At 47.2% G+C, this 10146-nt stretch overlaps 2 protein-coding genes across 4 annotated transcripts in view; one reads left to right on the top strand and one right to left on the bottom strand.

Moving 5' to 3' along the window:
• Positions 1–8508, top strand: part of LOC139954621 (uncharacterized) — a 9167-nt gene extending 659 nt beyond the window's left edge. Inside the window, exons 1-2 of one of the 2 annotated variants that reach the window (XM_071954519.1) lie at positions 285–1260; positions 6176–8508. In XM_071954519.1, coding sequence (XP_071810620.1) covers positions 729–1260; positions 6176–6840 — 1197 coding nt within the window. In that variant the 5' untranslated portion in view covers positions 285–728 and the 3' untranslated portion in view covers positions 6841–8508. Of the gene's footprint in view, positions 1–284; positions 1261–6175 lie in introns of those variants that run through there. The other variant, XR_011788136.1, reaches the window with a different exon arrangement.
• LOC139985196 (monocarboxylate transporter 12-like) overlaps positions 1–10146 on the bottom strand; it is a 33883-nt gene that overhangs the window by 14020 nt on the left and 9717 nt on the right. The gene's annotated exons all lie outside the window — the stretch shown is intronic.

The raw sequence follows: 10146 nt of genomic DNA, 5'->3' as shown, positions 1-10146 counted from the left end.
CCTCTTTCATTTTTACGGAACCACATATTTTAGCTGCTGTTATATTCTAGATGTAGGGACCATCTTTCCACCCCATACCCGCGGAATTGTCGGTAATTCGCCTAACAGCGGAACACAGGGCTATTCCGCCTACCCGCGGAATTGATGGTATTCCGCCTTACAGCGGAACAGAGGGTATTCCGCCTAACAGCGGAACAGAGGGTATTCCGCCTAACAGCGGAACAGAGGGTATTCCGCCTACCCGCGGAATTGACGGTATTCCGCCTACAGCGGAACAGAGGGTATTCCGCCTACCCGCGGAATTGAGTGGATTCCGCCGAACAACGGAAAGGAGGCTCGTTCCGCCTATTTTTCGGAATATACTATTATACTGGTTTCTGGCGGAATTAGGAATATTCCGCAGGTCATATACTGGGACTCTACACCTGACTAGTTGTCATTAGGGTCCTACATTGTGTTGCATTGATGTTCCTTCATATATATACTTAATAAATGTATTCAGATGTTCATTTAATGCCCGTAGCATGAAACTGAAAGCAAGTCGTGTTGTAAATAGATTGTTTATACCTACGACCTTGTGTGCCTGAGTATTTATTTCAGAACAGAACTCCGTTCCAGTGATCCCAGACTCCAGTCGAGACCTGATCTCACACCACGGACGAGGTAGCGTTACATTGGTGGCAGCGATGGGATAAACGTGCCTTGCAGTTGTGTGTGAGGTTGGAGAGATGCCAGGAACTAATCCTTTCAACGACTCTGTGAGCAGTGATCGAGGCTGGATCCTGCAAGATGAAGTCCGCTCTGAGGGAAGCTCTGTGGGTTCAGCAGCTGAGGGAAGGCAACAAGGAATTCAGCTTATGCAGTTCGACGATATACCCAGCTCTGTGCAGATGGGGGGAGGCCATAACCCAACCGAACGAGGGCCGAATAGACTGGTCGAGGAAGTACGACTGTTTACGGATGGGACACCCCAGGACATCCGACGTAGGGATACTTCCGACCTAGGAGGTGCAAGGGTGGAGAGACGACTAAACGAGAGAGATGTATTCACCGACGGAGCTACCCGGGCACCGCAAAGCAACAGTGGCAACGAATACGGACACAGGATTACTGATGACAATGGATCCCAGCGGTACTTCCATAGTAGAGGTGACGGTAGAGCAAACGCAGCTCCAACACGGCACAGCCGTAATCCGTTTTACGAAGCCCCGATGCCAGTTTCTGACCGTGTGGTGGTCGAAGAGTCCAAACAAATGCCGGGTAAGTACCAAGTGCCGGTAAGTACTTTTCCTCCAGATTCCTACTGGAACGCGCCCCGGATACCAAGTGGCTCTAACCAACGTGTCCAAGTACCAACCTACGATGGCACTTCCCCTCTGAAGGACTATTTAGTGCAGTTCGAACTGATCGCCGAACTTAACGGATGGGATGAATTCACCCAGGCACTACAGCTGGCTGCTAGTCTGCGAGGCCCGGCGAATGCTGTGTTGGCAGATTTGGAGCCCAGAAGAAGGAGGGAATTCGGTTTGCTGGTCGATGCCTTGGAACACCGTTTTGGACGTAGGAACCAGACGGAACTTTTCAAAGCGATGCTACGGAATAGGAGCAGGCAAACAAGCGAGACCCTACCGGAAATGGCGCACGATATCAAACGACTATTAAGCCGTGCTTATCCCGACGCGTCATTGGAAATGAAGGAGACGCTGGCGAAAGACTTCTTCATTGATGCTCTCGGCGACAGTGATGTGAAGTGGAAAGTCTATCAGGCTCGCCCAATGGACTTGGATGACGCTTTGACAGTTGCGGTAGAGCTTGAAGCATTTGGTCTGGCAGAGTCAAAGAAATTGAACCGAAAACTTGGCGTTCGGACAATTGGCGAAAGACAGGACACTAAATCTGGGTCCGGGGAAATAAAAGATCTCACAGAGACGATATCAGCCGCCCTAGCGAAAGGATTTGAGGAGCTAACCGAGCGCCTGACGAAGATGCAGAAACCAACAAAAGTCTGGCAAGGTGACAAGAAGAAACCAAATGATGGCAAGTGCTGGGGGTGTGGTGAATTAGGACACTATCGTCGTGACTGTCCCCACGAGCAGGAGGGAAAGACTACCACTGGGGAGAATATTAAACAGGGAAACGAACATTAGCCAGTTTCGATGGGCAGAGGCTGGCTGGAAGATCTGACGTGCCCGATGTACGAATAAGTGGGAAGGCCTGGTCAACGGGAGGGAAGGGACTCTATGTGAGGGGAAATCTTGCAGGTGTTCCTCTAGATTTTCTAGTGGACACTGGAGCTGATATCACCATAGTACGCCCGGAGATCTACCAGAAGCTGTCTGGATCGAACAGGCCTGAACTTGAAGAGGTTTTCGTTGAGATGAGAGTAGCGGACGGCAGACCGTTAGTCTTCCAAGGCAAGGGGATGTTTCAACTTGAGATCAATGGGCTAAAGGTCGAACACGAAGTATGGGTGGCAAGCATTGACACAGATGGTCTCTTGGGATACGAGTTCTTGCAGAAGTTTCGCTGTACAATTGACGCTGGCCTGGGTCGGCTGACCATAGGGTCGCGACATGAAACAGAAACCAAGGAGGAGTTTGGCTGTTTTAGGGTTGCTGTGGCGGAAACCTGCGTGGTAGCGGCCGGCAGCGAGAAAATTGTGACAGGAAGACCTGTAGAAGAGCATCGTTACAAGGGCGCGGGAGTCATCGAAGCTGACGAGAAATTCACGAAGCGACATGAGGTGATGTTAGCCAATGTAGTAGTGGATTCTTCAAACGATGTGATGCCACTAAGAGTGTTCAATCCAAGTGAAAGGCCGATAACTATTTACCAAGGAACTATGGTGGGTTCGTGTTATGCGGTAAACGTACTTGGAGGGGAAGACAACATTGGGCTAGATTGCCATGACGCGAAGAGAGATGGGGACGTCGAGAATTCGCCATCGGGAGCTGACTTTGGGGAATTGGCAGAACACGTGCAGGATCTCGCTAAGAGGAGTTGCAATGGCTTAGACGTTATGCAGCGTAGGAGAGTCACCAAACTTCTGAAGGATTTCGCTGACGTGTTTGCCAAGTCTCCAGATGATCTCGGACGAACTACTTTAGCAAAGCACCGTATAGACACCGGGGGTGCTAAACCCGTTCGACAGGCGGCCAGACGACTCCCACCTACTAGGAAAGAGGAAGCGACTACCGAAGTGAAACGGATGTTACGTCAAGATATTATAGAACCATCCTCAAGCTCATGGTCATCCCCTGTTGTTTTGGTCAAGAAGGGTGATGGCAGCACCAGGTTTTGTGTGGATTATCGAAGGCTTAACGAGGTCACGACGAAGGATTCGTTTCCCCTTCCAAGGATAGATGACTCCTTAGATACACTGGCTGGCTCGAAGTGGTTTTCGACACTGGATCTTGCAAGTGGATACTGGCAGGTCCAAGTCCACGAAGACGACCGGTACAAGACAGCATTTGTTACCCATGGAGGGTTGTATCAATTCAAAGTTTTACCCTTTGGACTATGCAACGCCCCCGCGACCTTTGAGAGGTTGATGGAGAGGGTGTTAAGGGGGTTACAATGGCAAACCTGTCTCCTATACCTGGATGATATCATTGTGTATGGAAATTCGTTTGATAAAGCTGTAAACAGACTTTCTGAAGTATTAACGAGATTACGAGAAGCCGGGTTAAAGCTTTCGGCGAAGAAATGTCATTTGTTCCGAACCCAAGTAACCTACCTGGGTCACATTGTCTCGCAGGATGGAATATCTCCCGATCCTAGAAAAATCGAATCCGTAACTGAATGGCCAACCCCCTCATCAGTGAAACACGTACGTAGCTTCGTGGGACTATGTTCTTATTACAGACGGTTTATCCGAGGCTTTGCCGAGATCTGTTCTCCACTTCACAAATTGACCGAGAAGGATAAGAAGTTTGCATGGACCGAGGAATGCGAGAGAGCTTTCCGAACGTTGAAACGTTCACTCACCACTGCCCCAGTACTGGGTTACCCTGACGAGACCGGTTTGTTCATTCTGGATACTGACGCCTGCGACGTTGGAATCGGAGGGGTTCTTTCGCAACGCTTGGAAGGAAGCTCGGAAGAAACCGTTGTAGCTTATTTCAGCAAGACCTTGTCAAAGTCCGAAAGACGTTACTGTGTTACCCGGAAGGAGCTACTTGCTGTTGTCTCCTCGGTGAAACATTTCCACCACTATCTGTATGGTAGAAAATTCCTGATTCGAACCGACCACGGAGCGTTACGGTGGTTGACGAACTTTCGTAACCCCGAAGGTCAGGTTGCCAGGTGGCTAGAAGTCCTGTTGACCTACGACTTCGACATACGACATCGACCGGGCAAGCAACACGGGAACGCTGATGCGTTGTCAAGGCGTCCTTGCGGAGATTGCAAACATTGTGAACGAGCCGAGGCCAAGGAAGCTGAGCAGGACGACGATTATCGCATCGTAGGTTGCAATTTAGAGAAGGTATATATTTCTCCTTTTCCGGGAGTGGACGGAGACCCTAAGCTGGTAGTGGAAAACAGTGCGTCAACAAGACAGAGGAGCGATTTGGAGACAGCTCCACCGGAGGTCCAGAGCGTGAAGAAGGCAGAACAGGCCCCGGAGGACACACCTGAGGAGGGAGCGAATCTGGACTCTGGGGGACGAGGCCAAAAGCCCGCTTGGTTTCACAGATGGTCCGATGTCGAGTTGAGAGAGATGCAAATAGCTGACAAGGACATAGGGCCTATCCTACTGTGGAAGGAGGTGCAGGACTCAAGACCTGATTGGGCACAGATTACTGCTGGTAGTCCTACACTGAAGAATTATTGGAACCAGTGGGACCGGCTGGATCTTAAGGAAGGTGTGCTTTATCGGCGATTTGAGTCTAGTGACGGCATGTCAGTACTTCTCCAGTTGGTGGCACCAAGAAGAATCCAAGAGGAAATTCTATATAGTACACATAACCACAGACTCTCAGGTCACCTGATGACGAAGAAGACAATTGAGAGGATCCGGGATACTTTCTATTGGAGCGGCTACCGGCGCCATGTCGAGAAGTGGTGCCGAAGCTGTGATGTCTGCGCTGCACGGAAGGGTCCGAACAAGAAGTTAAAGTCCGAACTGCAGACCTACGGAACCGGACATACTCTACAACGCTGTGCTATGGATATTTTGGGACCTCTTCCAAAGTCAAGCGGAGGGAATCGTTACGTACTTATCGTTTCGGACTACTTCACCAAGTGGACTGAGGCATATGCGATGGCCAACATGGAAGCAGAGACAGTTGCCACTTTACTAGTAGAAGAATTTATATGCCGTTTTGGGGTTCCAGAAGAGCTACACACCGACCAGGGTCGTCAATTCGAATCGGAACTGTTCCAGCATATGTGCAGAATGCTTGACATCGGGAAGACGCGAACAACACCATTTCATCCTCAGTCAGATGGAATGGTGGAGAGATTTAACCGTACCTTGGAAGCCATGCTTTCTACCGTTGTATCCAGAAACCAAAAGGACTGGGATACCTGGCTTCCCTACACAATGATGGCTTACCGGTCAGCGCAACATGAGAGTACGGGATTCTCTCCAGCAGAACTAATGTTTGGTCGTTCCATTGGTTTGCCCCTTGTAACCCAGCCCCCAGATGATGGATCAAATGATGCAGTAAAGTCCCCTTCTAAGTACGCCTTAGGGTTGGAGAACAAACTCCAAGAAACCCATGCGCTGGCTCGTGATAAGTTAAAGATTTCGAGGGAAAAGCAAAAGAAATACCACGATCGTACCGCATCTATGTCCTTTCTTGAGCCTGGGGATATAATATGGTTAAGGAACACCACTCGGGAGGTTGGGCTTTCACCCAAACTGCAAAGACGTTGGGATGGGCCTGGTCGAGTCCTTAAACGCATCTCTGATGTCGTTTATAGGATACAAATGAGTTCTAGAGGTAAACCTCGGGTTGTCCACCGTGATCGGTTAAAGAAATATGTAGGTGAGGACCCTCCCCTTTGGTTATTGCAGCCGATCAAAGATCAACCGAAACCTAAGATGGTGGGAACCCTGGTAGAACTGGGTCGATAAATCACAATGGGACTGGACAGCGGAGAAAGTTAATTTCATGTTTTCATTTCATACTTCTGAATCGCTAACGATGCATCCTTATTGTTCTTGCAGAAATGTCCGAACAGTACGAAACTGAGTACAGATGCAAGGTTTGCAGAAAACTCTACGTTAACATCCCTGACCTTGAGCGACATGTGCAGGACAAGCACAGGAGTAAGCGGCACAAGTGCCTCCATTGCGATTATGGCAGCAACAAAAAAATAGACGTGGAGCGACACACACAGAGCAGACATCCACTGAGGGATGACGAGGGGAGGGGAGGCAAGAGGGCAAAGTCAGCAGAAGACGTCTCTTCGAAGGCAAAGGAAGGGGCTAAGACTGGGGGTTCCTCATCGACCTCGGACACCTCGATTCCCGGACACAGCCGGAGGGAGAAAGAGCCTGCCGAGTCACGGTCACCCCCTAGGCCATGCCGCCGTCTTCAGGGACTACCGGTCCTGGACGAACTGCTGGGATCTCCAGTAACGGACCTGGATGGGGAAGTCGCTCTGGACCGACCACCTCCAACACCCCGTGTCACCCCTGGGAGACCGACGGAGGCGTCTGACCCGACCGCGCGGGAAATCGTGCGACAGGCGAGACGGGACGCCAATATCCAGGAAGGCGAGGAAGTGAATACCGAACCGAGCTTACGGGAGCGCGTGTCCACAGTGGTGCTGCCCGATGGGAGAATATTCGTTACGATAGAGAAGTTTGGTCCCTCCTCCGGCAATTAATCTACCTATTGTTTTTATAATGTTTTTTGTTTTGGTTACTGTGTGGGTCGACCGTCGGGGACAGTGACAGCTCTCTGGTTGATGTCACCTCGGTGAATCCCAGATCTGTCCAATCGTCGTGGATCACTCACATAATTTTGCACGATTTAACCTAGGTATATGTGTTAGGCTTGGGATATTTAAAAAAAAAAAAAAATGTTTTATCTGGTTGAGTTCACTTCGGTGGGTCCCAGACCTACTTCAAGTCGTTTCATTCATTGGTAGTATTGTTTTTAAGTGTTTTGATATTGTTGTATTCAAGATAGCCTGTCTATGGTATATTAGTGTTTGCAACCGCAGGATTGTTCAATTGTAGTTGTATTCCACATCACACCCTGGGTGTATTAGAGTGGTTTGATGAAGTATATATATCTTTTTGTAAATATATAATTTTTTTTAGTAGAGTGGTGGATGGCGGAATTGGGGGTATTCCGCTCAGGCGGAAGCGGAATTCGGGAAAATCCGCTCTCTGCGTTAAGGGAGCAAGGTTTCAAGTTCTGATAGATATGGCCAACCGGATGGCCTGGGATGATTATTCTAAAGTTGCATTCTATGTTGCTTGACATTGCTTCATGTTTTATTATTATTGTTATTATGAATATACCGGATATGTATTACGTGTACAAGTGCACTTCATGTTTAATGTCGGTACATAATTTTGTTCACTATTATTCAGTTTTATTGTAATGCGGGGACGCATTTGTGACTAGGTAGGGGAGAGTGTTACAAAAATAGGTGACATTTTTGTTTAATCATAATTATATTGTAGTGCTTAATAAGCTACCGTAGATTACGGCTGTTAAGCGTCATGGCGATGAGTGCACATGAAGGCCTCGTGGGCCGGGAGTTGAGCTTCCGCTACTATTGTTTAACTTTGTTCAGTAACTTCCTGACACGTGCTGTGTGAAAGTTACGGCCAGCCTGCACTGATACGCAGGGTTAAGACAGATCTGTTTTTGCAGCCGAAGAGAAAGGATCTTTATCAAAGTGGTCGTTATATATATAGATTAGAATTAGAATCGTTAAGTTGTGATTGAACTTTTGTCGTTTGTATAGTCAGTCAATTTCTCTGTGTTTGATTTGGGTAAACCAACTGTTAGTTAGCCCTAATAACTTTATATTCTGGAGTCGTTGTGCACCGTCGCCGTAGAAGTTTTGCCGTGAATCTAACAGGGCCTAGAGTAAGTACCAGTAATCAACCTACATATATATATATAAATCGGTCGTATAGAGACCAGACGTTGAACACCTAAATTAACGGTGACATTAATCAGGCAGAGTGTAACTCGACATCTGTCTGGCTGGGGGTTAAATTATTCCGTATCAAGGGGGAAATTACATTTACATATTTCTGCTGGTATTCTGGACCTAACGGGAGGGCCTCTTTCATTTTTACGGAACCACATATTTTAGCTGCTGTTATATTCTAGATGTAGGGACCATCTTTCCACCCCATACCCGCGGAATTGTCGGTAATTCGCCTAACAGCGGAACACAGGGCTATTCCGCCTACCCGCGGAATTGATGGTATTCCGCCTTACAGCGGAACAGAGGGTATTCCGCCTAACAGCGGAACAGAGGGTATTCCGCCTAACAGCGGAACAGAGGGTATTCCGCCTACCCGCGGAATTGACGGTATTCCGCCTACAGCGGAACAGAGGGTATTCCGCCTACCCGCGGAATTGAGTGGATTCCGCCGAACAACGGAAAGGAGGCTCGTTCCGCCTATTTTTCGGAATATACTATTATACTGGTTTCTGGCGGAATTAGGAATATTCCGCAGGTCATATACTGGGACTCTACACCTGACTAGTTGTCATTAGGGTCCTACATTGTGTTGCATTGATGTTCCTTCATATATATACTTAATAAATGTATTCAGATGTTCATTTAATGCCCGTAGCATGAAACTGAAAGCAAGTCGTGTTGTAAATAGATTGTTTATACCTACGACCTTGTGTGCCTGAGTATTTATTTCAGAACAGAACTCCGTTCCAGTGATCCCAGACTCCAGTCGAGACCTGATCTCACACCACGGACGAGGTAGCGTTACAGTATTGTCTAACACTTCTGTTACCCCTCATTCGAAACTAGGTCAGATTACCGCATTAGAAGTTTCTTTTTGCGCGAGTCTTCACACCCTTTAAAGAATGTTTCGCCGGTAAAAGTTAGTGTTGTTAACGGTTTTGCATTTTTTTGTTTTAAAGGACTGAACAACTGTTTTTCAACTTAGTGGTTTAAGCCTTTCAGTTTTACCTTCCGTACGAAATAACAACAGAACCAAGGCGTACGAGCCCAATTTGATTTTGGGGGGGGGGGGGGGTCTGAAACGATTTGCCCGAAAAATATAATCCAATTTTTTTGCGCATTTTACCCGTTAATGTGCATATCATATAGGCATGCATCAGTTATTACATCGCATGCCAATAACATACAATCATTTTCCGTGTTATAACCCTATATTGGTTATAATTATTGGGAAAGTCGTTACAATAATAATGATAAGAAAAATATAAGTTTAACCATGAAAACAACATTGCAAATTATTTTTCTTTCAGTAGGTGAACGGAAAAATAATCAGCATATTGCCCGAATTTTCACAAACATTTTTGGTTGGGGGCTGCAGCCCCCAGCCTCCCCCCCCCCCCGCCTCCTACACCTATGAACAGAACCCGCAATAAATTAGACGTGAAATTAACGATTCTGGTCTCATAAAAAATAGGTGAGTTCGGCGTACAATGAATCAAATTTGATTAGATATTTAATGGACTACCGTTCAGTTTAGTTTTATCTCACAATTCTTAAGGCGACCTTTCTGTAGTGTTTTTCGAATTGGTAGAGAGAAAGTGAAAGGGGTTACGTTATACGTATAGCGTCCGTCGTTTGGTCGAATCGGTTAATAAGGCAACGGTCTGGTACGTATACACAAACAAATGCACGTATACGTAATGAATGTTCAGAAACTCCCGCGCAATTGCAACTACAGGAAATCTAGAGTCACCATTTAAAGGGTGTGAAGACTCGCACAAAAAGAAACGTATAATGCCTGGCTATTTGACCTTGTTTCGAATGAGGTGTAACAGAAGTGTTTAACACCACCATCGATCCCAGAAAAAATACACACACAGTACAGTATACAATCGATACACCGATGGATATCTCAAGGTCCAGCTAAAGATAACAAGGTATCACGTTTCACTATACTGTCTGCATTTTGAAGCGACACGAATAAAACGTCACTTGCAAGCAACGGAAAGTTAACTTTTT

Source organism: Apostichopus japonicus, chromosome 17, assembly GCF_037975245.1.
Source record: "Apostichopus japonicus isolate 1M-3 chromosome 17, ASM3797524v1, whole genome shotgun sequence".
NCBI classification, from domain to species: domain Eukaryota; kingdom Metazoa; phylum Echinodermata; class Holothuroidea; order Aspidochirotida; family Stichopodidae; genus Apostichopus; species Apostichopus japonicus.
This window is presented reverse-complemented; position numbering and strand designations above follow the sequence as displayed.